This window comes from Talpa europaea, assembly GCF_964194135.1.
Source record: "Talpa europaea genome assembly, chromosome: 5".
Lineage (NCBI taxonomy): Eukaryota > Metazoa > Chordata > Mammalia > Eulipotyphla > Talpidae > Talpa > Talpa europaea.
In genome coordinates, this window is record NC_140071.1 from 88,698,103 (window position 1) to 88,712,732 (window position 14,630).

At 40.7% G+C, this 14,630-nt stretch overlaps 1 protein-coding gene across 4 annotated transcripts in view; it reads right to left on the minus strand.

The window, feature by feature from the left end:
• Window positions 1-9,681: 9,681 nt before the first annotated feature.
• Window positions 9,682-14,630, minus strand: part of HERC3 (HECT and RLD domain containing E3 ubiquitin protein ligase 3) — a gene marked incomplete at both ends in the record, with an annotated part of 97,001 nt that continues 92,052 nt past the window's right edge. For all 4 annotated transcript variants that reach the window (XM_084233105.1, XM_084233102.1, XM_084233103.1 and 1 more), the window contains one exon: window positions 9,682-9,890. In XM_084233105.1, the coding sequence (XP_084089231.1) occupies window positions 9,682-9,890 (209 nt within the window). The remainder of the gene's footprint in view (window positions 9,891-14,630) is intronic.

A 14,630-nucleotide genomic window follows, 5' to 3' on the forward strand; every position in this document is an offset into this window, starting at 1 on the left:
TTATTTTTTGTCCTGGAGAAGTCTGTTTTCAAATGAAATTTTGGAATGACCTGTTAGTTTCATGAATTTGGTTGCTCAAATATCTTGAGCTTTGAGAAGTTTTAGCAATTATTTCCTTAAACAAATTTTCTATCCCTTTTCCCCTCTCTTCTCCTGTGACTCCAATAATGCGTACATTGTTTCTTTTAATGGTTTCCCATAAATCATGTAAGTGGTCTTCATTCCTTTTCATTTTTTTTTTCCCTCTGACTGGATAAATTCAATTGATGTATCTTGGAACTCACTGATTCTTCTGTCTATTGAATTCTTCAGTCATAGTATTCTTCAGCTCCAACACTATTTTTTTTATGTTTTCTATCTCATTGTTGTACATCTCACTTTATTCTTGTATTATTTTCCAGATATCATTAAATTGTATGGGTTCTCATAATGCTCTATTTGGAGAACAGTTATTTTAAATTCTTTGTCAAAAAAAAAACCAACTCAAAATGGATTAAAGAACTAAGACCTGGGCCTCCCCGGTGGCGCAGCAGTTGAGCGCTGGGTTGCGAAACTGCGCGCGGCCTCTGCGCCGCCGGTTTGATCCCCGGCTGCTCCCTGGCCACCAGAGGAGGGTCCCACATGGCGCGCAGACCTCTCCTGCCGCCCGCTGCTCCCCTCAGCAGTGTACTTCGGTCCTTCTGCCTGCTCTGCTCCCCGCTCTGGCTCTGGTGAATTCTCTCACCCTCCCTCCCGCACTTCTGACTGTACCCAGTGCATGTATAAACAAAACAAACAAACAAACCAGCAAACAAATAAATAAAGCATGCCTCTATTAAAAAAAAAAAAAAAAAAAAGAACTAAGACCTGAAATCATAAAATACATAGAAGGAAATATAGGCGAAACACTACATGATTTGCACATCAAAGACATCTTTACAGACACATCACCCAAAGCAGTGATAGTGAAAGCAAAGATAAACAGCTGGGACTACATCAAATTAGAGAGCTTCTGCACAGCAAAAGAGACAATAACAAAAACAAAGAGAAACCCCACCAACTGGGAGAACATTTTTGCACACAACACTAATGATAAAGGACTGATCACAAAAATCTGCAAAGAGCTGATGAGACTCAACAACAACAAAGAAAATAATCCAGTCAAAAAATGGGCAGAAGAGCTAAAAAGAAACTTCTCTGAAGAGGAAATGCAAATGGCCAACAGGCATATGAAAAAATGTTCAACATCACTTGTCATCAGGGAAATGCAAATCAAAACTACCATGAGATACCATCTTACACCAGTGAGAATGGCACATATTAAAAAAACTAGCAACAACAAATGTTGGCGAGGTTGTGGAGAAAAAGGAACTCTTCTGCACTGTTGGTGGGAGTGCAAACTGGTCCAACCACTATGGAGGGCTGTGTGGAGATTTCTGGACCTACTAAACATAGAGCTTCCATATGATCCAGCAATTCCACTCCTAGGGATTTACCCAAAGGACACAGAAATATCAATTCCAAAGAGCACCTGCACCCCCATGTTTATAGCAGCACTGTTTACAATAGCTAAGCTTTGGAAACAAACCAAATGCCCAGAAATAGATGACTGGATCAAGAAGAATGGTACATATATACCATGGAATATTACTCAGCATTCAAAAAAGATAAACACATGCAATTTGCAGCAACATGGATGGCGCTGGAAGGGATCATGCTCAGCAAAATAAGCCAGAAAGAAAAAGAAAAATACCGGATGGTCTCACTCATAGCAGGAATGTAGAAAACTTAAATAAGGGACCAGGAAAATAAATAACTATAACAAAGTGAAAATCAAAATCAACAAACAACTATGAACCAGAGACACTCTATGGGGAGTGGGGGGCGGGGAAAGGAGGGGTTTGAGTCAAAATAAGGGGGTTGTAATTGTATGAGGAATATAAAAATAAAATTTAAATTAAAAAAGTTAAATAATATGGATCATACTATATGTTATATAAAATGGATATAATATGAATATGAAATTGTTTCAGAATAAACATTAAATGATTTCTATAAATAAGAATAAAATCACAAAATATGAAATTTATTTTCATAAATAATTTTACCATCTTTATATCATTATAATATTATAAATATAAATGGAAGTGGTAATTAAACTAATTTCACTATGTGAAAAAATAAATAAATAAATGAATAAATTCTTTGTCAAGCGATTCCTGGATCTCCATTTAATTGGAACCAGTTACTAGAAGTATACTGTGTTCCTTTGGAAGAAGCATGTTTCCCTTGCGTAATTGTCCATTTGAAGAAACAGCTATCTCTTCCACACTTAATGGACTGACTTTGATAAGTAAAGACTTTCACCTGCATGTAGGTGCATGCTACACGCTTTAACCACAGGATTAGTGGTGCAGATCAACATATGTGAGGGCATGTAGTGGCAATGGGCTCAGGAGAACATGATGTCTCTAGTCAGGTTGCTGGGGAATGCAGAATCAACAAGTGTATGATCCTTGACAAGGGCTCTAGAGGATCCATAGAAAGTGAAATGGGGGCCTCCCCTGGTGGCTCAGTTGTTGAGCACTGGGCTGCGAAGCTGCCCGCAGCCTCTGCAGCACCGGTTCAATCCCTGGCTGCCGGCGAGGGTCCCACATGGCACGACAGACCTCTCCTGCCACGCCCACTGCTCCCCTCAGCAGTGTATTTCTTCAGTCTGCCTATTCTGTTTCTCGCTCTGGCTCTGGTGAATTCTCTCACCCTCCCGTGCTTCTGACTGTACCCAGTGCTTGTATAAATAAATAAATAAATATTTTTTTAAAAAGAAAGTGAAAGTTTTGGAGTCCTCTGTGGCACCTCCAGGTCTAGCAACTAGCAACCCAACCAGGACAGACAGTGGTTGTGGCTGGAGTCAGTAGTGTGCACATACTCAGCTGTGGGGGCCAGTTATAGGTGCCTATTGTGGAGCCAGTTATAGACACATGGAGTGGTGAGGACCAGTATCAATTGCGGGTACTGTGGCAGCTGTAGGGGAGGGTACCTGGTTATCAGTATCTCCTAACCTGGCTGCTGGGTCTTGCCACAGATATACCACAGTGGAGGCCAGTGACAGGAATCAGGCCAAGGGTATTTAAATACACTGCAGGAGGAACCTAGCTGAAGGCAAGCACAGTGATGCAGATCAGCAGCAGAAGGCAGGGCCTGCTCTGGTCCTCCAAGCTGCTGCAGTGGCTCTGTGTACTGTCATGCACTCCAGTGGCTGCATAGCCTCCCCTGCGTGTTAAAGCACAACAGGAGCTGGTGACAGGTATCAGGCTGCAAGTGTGTAAATGTATAGTTGTGGTGACTAGTCCAAGCACACACAGATGATAGTAATCAGCCATGGAGATGTATGCTGACACCTTGTACTCACATGGCCACAGAGCCCTGGGCTAGCTACCAGTGTAGCTCCCAGCTCCTGCAGAAGTTGGAGGGGGGAAGTGAGAAGAGAGCAGGTAGGGGCTCAGGTGCTGATGTTAGCAAACACAAATGGTGAGATCTGTAGGGAATGAACACAATTGTGCTGTCAGTTTTTTCAGTGGTAAAAGCTGCTCTGAAGAGCAGGTTACAAGGAACCATGATTGCATCCATGCCTGCTACTGGAGGGTCTTGCTTTTCTTCCTTGTTCTGAGCCATTTCTATGTCTCGGGTTTGCAAGGATTTAGGTGGGGTGAAACCAAAATGGAACCTTTGAGCAGAGCCCCAAAAGGCTGTAGAAAATGGTCACTCACTCTATTCCTTCCTGTGAGGTGATCTCTACCTTGCCGGGCAGTTTGCTCCTGGCACTGTGCAGTACTGGGTACTGGTTTGGGGGGTGGGATGATGCAGGCAAAATGAAGCTGTGTCTTCTTCCCTTTATGTGTGTGCTGTTATTGTCAAGTTTTTTGTTCCACAGTGTGACTGATTTTTTTTCAATTGAAGCAAAATTGGTTTACAACACTGCATGATTCAGTGGTCTAGACTCATACCTCTTCAGATGTCTGTTACCGTACACCACACACCACAAAGGCCTTTGGGCCTCCTCCACACCCTGCTCTCAACCCACCCCTTCCCCTTCTGGTGGCCTCAATTTTACAGTCATAATTGGTTTGGTCTGTTTTGTTTCTCTGCATTCCACATTGCTGAATTTCTTTTTTTTTTTTTTTATTTTTATTTTTATTTTTATTTTTATTTTTATTTTTATAGAGGCATGCTTTATTTATTTGTTTGCTGGTTTGTTTGTTTTGTTTATACATGCACTGGGTACAGTCAGAAGCGCGGGAGGGTGAGAGAATTCACCAGAGCCAGAGCAGGGAGCAGAGCAGGCAGAAGGACCGAAGTACACTGCTGAGGGGAGCAGCGGGCGGCAGGAGAGGTCTGCGCGCCATGTGGGACCCTCCTCTGGTGGCCGGGGAGCAGCCGGGGATCGAACCGGCGCCGCAGAGGCCGCAGGCAGCTTCGCAACCCAGCGCTCAACCGCTGCGCCACCGGGGAGGCCCTGCTGAATTTCTTAAGTGGTCTCTGGCATTCTACTAGGGTTATTTTGTTTATGGGTAACAATTTAATTATTGACCTTTGTAGGCAGGTGGAGGCTGGGGTCTCCTACACTGTCATTTTGGTGACATCATCTTGTCTCCTAACTTAGGAACAATCAAATGGAAAAGATGTGCAGGGCTAGGATGTGTGGCACTCCTGTGCCCTCTGCCAGCACCTAACCAGCCCAGAAGCTACTATTTGACCATTAACTTCAACTGTGGTTCTGGGAATTAAGAAATACTAAGTAAGATCTCCCTACCCCCATGTGCACACAGTCAAAAGGTAGGGGATTCAGTGGAGAACTCCACTTGTGAAATGCTGTATACTCTCATCCCTTTAGTGTCACAAAGCTATCTAAGTATTGCAGTCAAGTTTAACTTTCTTTAACCCAGAGAGCCCCAAATTTATATAAATATAAGCCTTCTCTTTCCTCCTATGCTTTCCCCTTGGGGAATTCTGCCTTTGACAGCCACTGAGGCCTTAACGTCCACTGGTTCCTACTTCTTAAACAGAACCACTTGCTGAAGCAGGAGTCCACCTGTGAGAAAGATGTTTGTGACATCTGCATGACAGTCTGCAGGTCCCTGGAGTGCCCTGGTGACCTTCCTTCAGGTCACCAGGAGTAAGAGAGTAAAAGAGCCTTCACTTACTCTCCGCCTTGAGACTATAAAGTAGGACTACTGGGGGAGGGCATAGAATATGCACCCCCAAGTTCTAGCAGAACAAAGCCAAGGACCCAGTACTTACTAAAAATCTATTGTTCTATATGCAATGGGGCGGGGGTCCTGGATTGGAACCTTAGAAAACAAACTTCAGTGGTAAAACATAAAACCTGGAGTTTTGTGAACAGTGGCATCCCACTGTTGGTTCCTTTTAATAATATACCTTGATAATATGTTAACATTAGGGGAAACTGAATGAGTATATAAGGACTTGCTGTACGCTCTTGGCTACTTTTCTATAAATCTAAAATATTGAAAAATGAAAAGTTCATTTTAAAAGTCTTGTGGAAAACTTCTAAAGTGATGCCCTAAAGGGCGTGAAGTCCAGCCCTCTCCCAGTGTCACGAAGAGGCACCACGGGCATCTGGGGCAGGATAAAGAGGGAGCATATGACACAAAACAAGAAACACCCTTGGCCCCTGACCTCTAGTGGCCAACGGAGACTCCCTCCCCTAGTCAGTGACACCCAGTTCCACCTGGGACCCTGCAGATGCCATGAGAACTGCACACGGGATTGGCACTTTGGTCCCACAATTTTACAGCTGCCTTATGGAATGGCAGGTTGGCAGTCAAATAAAACTCACAACAGTGTCTTTGCAGACGAGTGATAAAGTTATGTGCCACATCCTCCATGTCCCTTTTTCTTTGGCCACCAAGTGGCTTCACCTCTATTCTCCATCTCCAATGCCATTTGCTGCCGGTCTCAGACAGCTGGACATAATGGTCAAGCCCAAGTCCCAACACTTCATGACAGAGAGCAAGGTATTTTCTCTGACCATTGATTTCTTCATGTGAAAAGCTGTGATGATAATGGTACTGTTACTGAAAGCTGGTTGTGTATGTACTAAACACTGTTCTTGTGCTTTTCATGAATTCATTTAATTCTCATGACTTCATGAAGTAGCATGATTTCTATTTCCATTAAAAGCAAACAGGGATGAAAGAAGTATTTTCTTTCGAGGAGAGAAACAAGCTGGAAAGAGGATAAGAAGCCTGCCCAAGGCCACACAGCTAATAATCAGTTGAGCCAGGAGGGCAGTGGCGGCAATTAAACTGGGTGGTGCAAAGCAAACGCTTGCGTAGGGGCTGGCGCAGCACACGAACAACACATAGTTCTTACAGTCAACATTAGAAGCCATGTCTGTGGGTTCATCTTAGACAAAGGTTGATTCTCTTACTCCTTCGGCAGAAAACCTCAAATACTTGCTCTTACTGGTACAATGTCAACTACACCCCAACGTCCTCCTAGGACTCCAGTAAGGTTATCTTCTCTGCTGTGATTCCTGTTAGTCCAGTCTCATAGGGGTTGGCAAACCTTTTTCTGTAAAGGGTCAGATGTTCACAAGTTAGGCTTTGTAGGCTACCATCCCTATCACATAGCCTTTCTTTATTTGCTTTCAAATCTTTTAAAAATGTAAGTCCCATTATGGACTATATTGTGTCAAACCCTGCCTTATAGGGCTATTAAAGAGAATCATTCAAGTCCTCAAAAGGCTTTCACAGGAATGGATGTAGGCATCAGAATTAGCTAGATAACCTAGTTAATCTTTCATTGAATTGCTCCCCACCACCAACAATAGTAGCCAAATAATTTCATTAAATTGGTAGATGCCTGAAATGGTGAAGAAACTTCCAAAGGTTTTCAGGGGAGAGATGGTAGCTACAAACGTAAATAGTTAAATCCAAAAATGCCCATCCTGAATCCATCTAAAGCAACCAGTGAAGAACAGAAAAAAGGAAAATCTCTCAGAAAAACAAACAGTAATTTAGAAGCAGCAAAGAATTTTGTGTGCAATAAATATTTAGAAATATTTATTGGGTATCTCTGTGCAGACACTCTACTTCAGTGATGGAAATTTAGCATCTGAGAGCTCAAAGGGGTCTTAGAAATTATATGGTCCAGTCTACGGCCATACCACTCAGAACGCGCCCGATCTCATCTGATCGCGGAAGCTAAGCAGGATCGGGCCTGGTTAGTACTTGGGTGGGAGAAATTATCTGGTCCAATCCCCGTATTTCATAAATGAGGGTTCTGAGGCCCAGAAATGTAAAATAAGTTGGCTATTTCTGTTCAAAATTATATGTGGCAGTTTTTTGTTCCTCTAATTAGCACCTATGTTAGTAAATGTTTGAATGGAAGTTGTCAATGGAAAACTACTGTTCTCTTTATCACCAATAGATAGTTTACCACTTTTAAACTATGAAGTCTGATAAAACAATATATTATAGTTCTTAATATATATTAAAAGTTTCTTTTTGCTGCACTTCCTATACATTTGGTGCATAATATGGGCTAATGGGTATTAATCACTAGATTAATGAATTTGGTTCTCCTTTAAATCACCGTCCCTGTGGGCCCCATCAGCCCGCTTCTACCAATACTGTTACAAGCAGACTTCTACTTCCACTGCCCACCGTTCTTAGCTCTGCTCCGTGCTCAGTCCTTTCCAATCCAGTTCTTCCAAATTTACCCTCATCCATATTTTTCTACCTAAAACCAGGTCCAAATCCTCTATCACTGTCTCCTACTCCTACCCACCCTAAGTTTCTGAATATTTTAACAATCCAATTTGACTACCAATTAGTTTCAGTGCTTATCTGAATCCTCAACCCATCAAACTTCTTTCTCCCCAGACTTATCATCAGGCTCCATTTCCTCTGATTTTCTTCAAATTGTTTTGGCCCTTCCTTAAATATGTCCCCACATTCCAGCCTTTGCTAAAGCCATCCACTCCATGAACCTTTAAAAATTCCACTCACCATAATGCCACTTGCTTCCCACCACCTGTCCCCAACTACCCCACCTGCTCCTGCCCATTTTACTTTCCGTTTCCCCAGCATTTGCTTCTACTTTTTTATAGCAGGTACCAAATTTGACTTTCTATTACATTATTTGGGTGGGTGACCTAATACTTCTACTGAAAGCAAGCTATCTTTTCTGCAAGTACAATAGTTTTAAGTTAAAACACCAAATTTATTGCATGATATTGAACTATAGGCACACACATAGAAAATAAACATTTCATATAACTGTATATCATTTTTAATCTTGTTTTATAAAGACTGAAAAACTACCAATTTAGCAATTGGAATAAGTTTTAAAAACAAAAAGCAAAAATCTACAATCCTTCATTGAGATTTAATGCTGTATCACATTTCATAAATACTTCATTTTATATAAATAAGTCTTTTCTCTAGTGACTAGGAATTTAAAATTAGACTGACATGGATTCTTTGATCATGTAGAATTTTCTTATCCCATGATGAAGAAGGTTAAGCATATCATTTTTGAGATACATATATTTGCTTTAAACACAATCCCCCCTGAAACTGCATTGTAAACAAACATTTCAAATGCAATAAACAAAAGTTCCATAATAATGTCCTTAAGTTTTAGCAATTAGGGAAGAAGAAAAAAAAAACCAAGTAGAAATTTTACAGTTTAAATAGAAATAAAAAAAGAACAGACTGCATGCATTCACTAGGAGAGAAGAAGAAGGTAGCAGGTAACAGAATGGGATGAAGAAGAGAAAAAAGTAAAATAGGGGAAGGGAGAGAGAAGAGCGACAGAGAAAGAGATAGAGAAAGGGACATAAATGTATTATTTCTGCTTTTCTTAGAGAAAATACTCTTCAAAATATTAATGAAAATTGCTCCAAAAGCTAGATAAGAGAAAGGGCAGAGCTTATCACCTCACCTTGTAGTCAGAGGGACATGGCTGAGCAACGCAACAAAATCAGGCTCAGGTGCAATGCTAAGCTGCTGGAAAGATTGCTATTCCCTAAGACCTTTTTTTTTTTTTTTTTTTTTTAAAAAAAAGGCAAGATGTGTTCCTAAAGGCTCCAGTAAATTCTTAAGAGTTCAACAGAAGTAATGGACCCAGATTCAATTTGTTAGAACTGGAAATTTCTGAAGTAGTCCTTTCCTCCTGAGGCCTTATGGTAGGGCTGCCACAAGCCAGGAGCATTTTCCAGGCTACAGAGAATGGAGACATTCTGCATGTGCAGGGAAGAAATGACAGGTGAGATGAGAATGAGGAATGACAACTCAGAGAAGGACCATGAAGCACTGTGAGGAAAGATCAGGGCTGAGAGAGACATTTGGGAAATGAAATTTAAAAATCCACTGCCATTTTACCCAGCAGAGTGCAACATATTCACAAGTGCAGGGAACACTGGGAAATTTGGTTTAAAAACAAAAATACCTCCTATAAAGAGCCAATTTTTCACCCCACTCCCAGGCCCTGAATTTTCAAAAAGGTAGCTTACCGTTTACAAGCCCAGAAACACAACAACCAGGCTCAGGATTCAAAAGTGCCACCCCACTTATACAATAAAAAAATAGAACTCACTCCCCATGATTTTCTGTATAGTCCTCAATGTGGACATTGAGGAAGGGAGGGACATATGGGGCAAGTTGGGGAGCCTCAGGCCAAACTAAACCCCTCGTAGTTGTCAAGTGCCTGGGTCAGCCGTGCGCTCAGGATTTCTTTGCTGCTGTACTTGGGGAGGTCAAGAAGGTTATAACAAGTGTGGGCCACGGGTAAGTACTCCTCTCCACTGGCCGTGGACTGGATGACAATCTGCAGGCTCGCCATGCCGTAGATGGGGATCCGATCACTGCCGGTCAGGAACACTGCAGAGAAAGGGATTGACATTACCATTACCAGCTACTCCCAGGAGAAGCTGCGCTTGCCCTCCCAGGGACAGAGAGGCAGGTGTGACACCCTGTGGCTTGCAGGAGAAGTACAATCATTTTTGTGTGCTGACAACTACCGTGTTAGTATAAATGTACTCATTCTTAAAAGAAAACGCCTTTCGAATCCTGGGTTTTGTTGTTGTTTGTGAACTATAATAAGAGAATTGAAATATAATCGACAGATTCAGATGTACAACATAGACTTGACCCTTGTATATAATGTGAAATGATCATCACAGTAAGTCTATTTCCAGTCTAACCTTTGCAATTTTTCAAATTTGTAATATAATTATTGCCTCTGGACAACAGGCTGTATACGACACCCCCATGATGTATTCATTTTATAACTGGAAATTTGGGGAAGTTGTCTCTTAAAAAAATTACTTTAGTGAGGTAGTAACATTGGTTTACAACACTGTATGCTTGAGGGTACAAGTTCACATTGCTTCCAATGTTTGCGATCACACCACACCCACCACGGAAGCACCAGTAACCTCCACCACAGGCCGCTGAGTCCCCTCCCACCCCTCCATCTCTGGTAGCCTTAATCCTACAGACAGATTTCAAGGGTTTGTTTTGGTTTAATTTTGTCTGTTCCTTTATGTTCCACATATGAGTAAAATCATCTATTGTTTGTCTTTCTCCTTCTGATTTATTTTGCTTAGTATAATCCCCACCAGTTCTACTCATGTAGTCACGAGCAAAATTTCATCTCTCATATAGCTGAGTAGTAATCCATTGTGTTTATACAACATCTTTATCCATCACTTGTTGCTGAGCACTTAGGTTGTTTCCATGCCTTGGCAACAGTAAATCGTGCTGCAATGTACAGAGTACATGGGTATCTTCAAATTAGTGTTTCATATTCTTTGGGGTAAATACCTAGGAGTATAATTACTGGAGCCTACAGCAAAACTGTGTTTAATATTTTAAGAAACCTCCACACTGTTGTACTGAATGGGAGAAAATATTTGCATATCATATATCAGACAAGGAGCTAATATGCAAAATCTACGAAGAATCCATACAACTCGGCAACAAGAAAACAAGTAACCTAATTAAAAAAATAGACACTTCTCTAAAAAATAGACCAATTAGTAGATGACCAATAGGCACATGAAAAACTGCTCATCATCAATGATCAGGGAAACACAAATCAAAACCACAATGAGATACCACATCACACTGATGAGAATGGGCCATATCAAAAAGACCAGAAACAAGTGTTAGCAAGAATGTGGAGGTAAAGGAACCCTCATACTCTGTGGGTGGGAATGCAGACTGGTCCACTCCCTATGGGAAACAATATGGAGGTTTCTCAAAATATAACTGGAAATTTGTACCTCCTGATACCTGTCACCCATTTTACCTACTCCTTCACCCCCTTCCTCTCTGGTAACCACCAAACTATTTTCTATATGAATTTTATTTTGTTTCTTAGATTCTCCACGTAAGTTAAATAGTATGGTGCTTGTCTTTCTGTCTTTTTCACTTAATATACTTAAGTTCCAGGCCTCCCCTGGTGGTGCAGGCAGTTGAACGCAGCACTATGAAGCTGCCTGCAGCCTCTGCAGTATGGGTTCGATCCCAGCTGGCTAGCGAGATACCCACATCGCGCATCAGACCTTTCCTGTCTTGCCTGCTGCTCCTCTCAGCAGGGTATTTCAGTCAGTCTGCCTGTTCTGTTCCCCGCTCTGTCTTTGGTGAATCCTCTCACCCTTCTGCATATCCAGTGGAAAAGAGCTGACATCCTATGTTGTTCCTACTCTTATAGAAAAAGTTTTTAGCTTCACCACTGAGTATGATGTGAGCTGTGAGCTTGTTAAACATGGCCTTTACTATATTGAAGTTTTTTTTTTTCCCCCTCTACCCACTTTGTTAAAAGTTTTTATCAAAAATGGATGTTGTTTTATCAGCTGCTTTTTCTGTGTATATTAATATATAGAAATATACTGTCGATATTAACAATTTTTATTCTTTACTTTGCAAATGTAATGTATTGATTCATTTCTAGATGATGCGCCATCCTTGTGCATGGGATAAATCTCACTTGATCATGGCATATGAGCGTTTTAATGTAGTATTGCTTGATTTGCTAATATTTTGTTGACGTTCATTAGGGATAGTGATAGCCTATGATTTTATTTTTGTGTGTGATATGGTTAAAGGGTTTTGGTATCAAGGTAATGCTAGCATCACAAAATGAATTTGGAAGTTTTCCTTCCTCTTCCATTATTTTGTAAGATTTTGAGAAGGACAGGTATTAAATCTCCTAAATCTCCCTTGAATGTTTGGTTGAATTCACCAGTAAGCAGAATGGTCCTAGACTTTTCTTCTTAGGGAGCTTTTTGATGACTGTTTTAATCTCCTGATTAGTAATTTGTCCAGTAGTAATCCACTCATTGTATTCACTTCAGATTTCCTATTTCTTTCTGATTGAGTCTTGGAAAATCATGATTCTAAAAACGTATACATTTTGTTTGGGTTGCCCAAGTTGTCCACATTGTGGTTTTGTTACCTTTTATATCTTTTTATTTTAGGTATCCCTTAAGTAATTATTGCATTTTAGTCAATACTCCTACTTTTGTCTTTTAAGCTTTATGCTTGCTTTATAAGTACTTTATCCATTACCTTTACTTTACCAGTGTAGATTTTTTTCTTTCATTTGTTTTCTTGCTACTACTTAGTGCCATATCTTTTCAGCTTATAGGAGTCCCTTTAATATTTTGTATAAGGATATTTTAATGAGAAACTCTTCAAATTTTGCTTATCTACAGAATTCTATCTCTCCTTCAGTTTGAGTAGTAACCTTTCAAGTTAGTGTATTCTTGGTTGAAAGTTTTTTTTTTTCCTTTCAGTACTTTGAATATATCACACCACTTTCTTTTGGCTTGCAGTGTTTCTGTTGAAAACTCTACTAATAGTCACATAGGAGGGTTCCTCTGTATGTAATGTTTTGTTTTTCTTGCTGCTTTTAAGATTCTCCTTTTATCTTTAACGTCTGATGTTTTGAGTATAATATGTCTTGGTATGAATCACTTTGGGTTCATCTTGCTTGACTTGCTGTGTTTCTTGGTATGGAATACCTTTTTACTATCCTAGGTCAGGGAAGCTTTCCACCATTATTTCTTCAAATACTTTTCTACCCCTTCTCTGTTCTTTCTAGAATCCTACTAATGCAAATGTTATTCTGCTTGATGATGTCCCATAAGCTATCTTTCTTTTAAATTCTTTTTTCTTTTTGTTGGTTTGCTTGGGTAGGATCCATTGCTCTTTCTTCATGTTTTATCATTCTTATTTTTTATCATTCTTATGTTTTAGCATAAAAATGTTGTTTTATGAAGTCTGCTGTACTTTTCAGGTCAGCCATTATATTCTTAGGTTCTGCGATTTCTTTTTCTTTTTTTAAAGATTTATTTATTTATGCATACAAGAACTGTGGTAAAGTCCAGAGGTTTTGGGGGGTGTAAGGGGCAAGAGGATTCACCAGAGAGAGTGGGGGAGTAGAACAGGAAGATCACCTAAAAACACTGTTGAGGGGAGCAGCAGGTGAGGCAGGAGAGGTCCGCTGCGCCATGTGGGTTGCTTCCTGGCTGGCCGGGGATCAATTGTGCTGCAGTGGCTGGTGTTAGCTTGACAGTGCTGTCCTTAACCCCTGCACCACCAGGGAGGCCCGGTTCTGTGATTTCTGATTGGTACTTTTTTAAGATTTATTTTTATTTTTATTTATTTATGCATACAAGAACTGGGGTGTAGGCCAGAGGTGTGGGGTGGAGGAGGGTGAGAGGTTTCACCAGAGATAAAATAGGGAAGTAGAACAGGCAGTTCTACTGAATACACGCTGAAGAGAGCAGCAGGAAAAACAAGAGGTCTGCTGCACAATGTGAGTTAGCTCCCTAGCCTGGGATTGAATTCATGCTGAAGTGGCTTGCAATAGCTTGATAATGCTGAGACTTTTTAACCCATGCACCACCAGGGATGCCCAACTGGTATTTTAGATATGGCTTATCTCTTTATTGAAATTCTCATTGCATTCACCAATTCTCCTGAATTTGGTGAGCATCTTTATGACTAATTGTATTCTTTATCTGGTAGATTTTTCTGCATCAGTAAGGTCTTTTTCTGAGGTTTCATCTTGTTTTTTCCTTGGAAACACATTCATCTGTTACCCCCATTTTGATTGACTATGTTTCTATTTATAAGGCAAAACATCAATGTCTTCCAAAATTGAACAAATGGCCATTCATCATCAATGAATGATAAGTGACCTTATCATTCAACTTTACCCCTAGTATTTGGTTTTCTCATCAACCTTTGTGGTTATATAGATAGTCTTGTTTATTCTTGATAGGTCCCTGTTATTGAGGTATACCAAGACCTGTCACAGTCCAAAGGGAAGGATCTCTTTTTATCATTTAGTTTCAGACTAATTGGAGACAAGACCCTCAGGTATTAACTTTCAACATATGCCAATATGTGTGGTCCTATGGTGGCACAATTGTAAACCCTGCTGGCCTCCACACCAGGTGATATGGAGCTGTCCCCCTGGTGGTAGATGAAGGAATTGGGAGACCTAGACGAGAGTATAATGTTTTCTTTCTGGGAGGTAATAGTGAGTTATATAACAAGGGTGAATGAAAGGATAGCATCTCCAGGCTTACATTCCCCAAGGGCTCC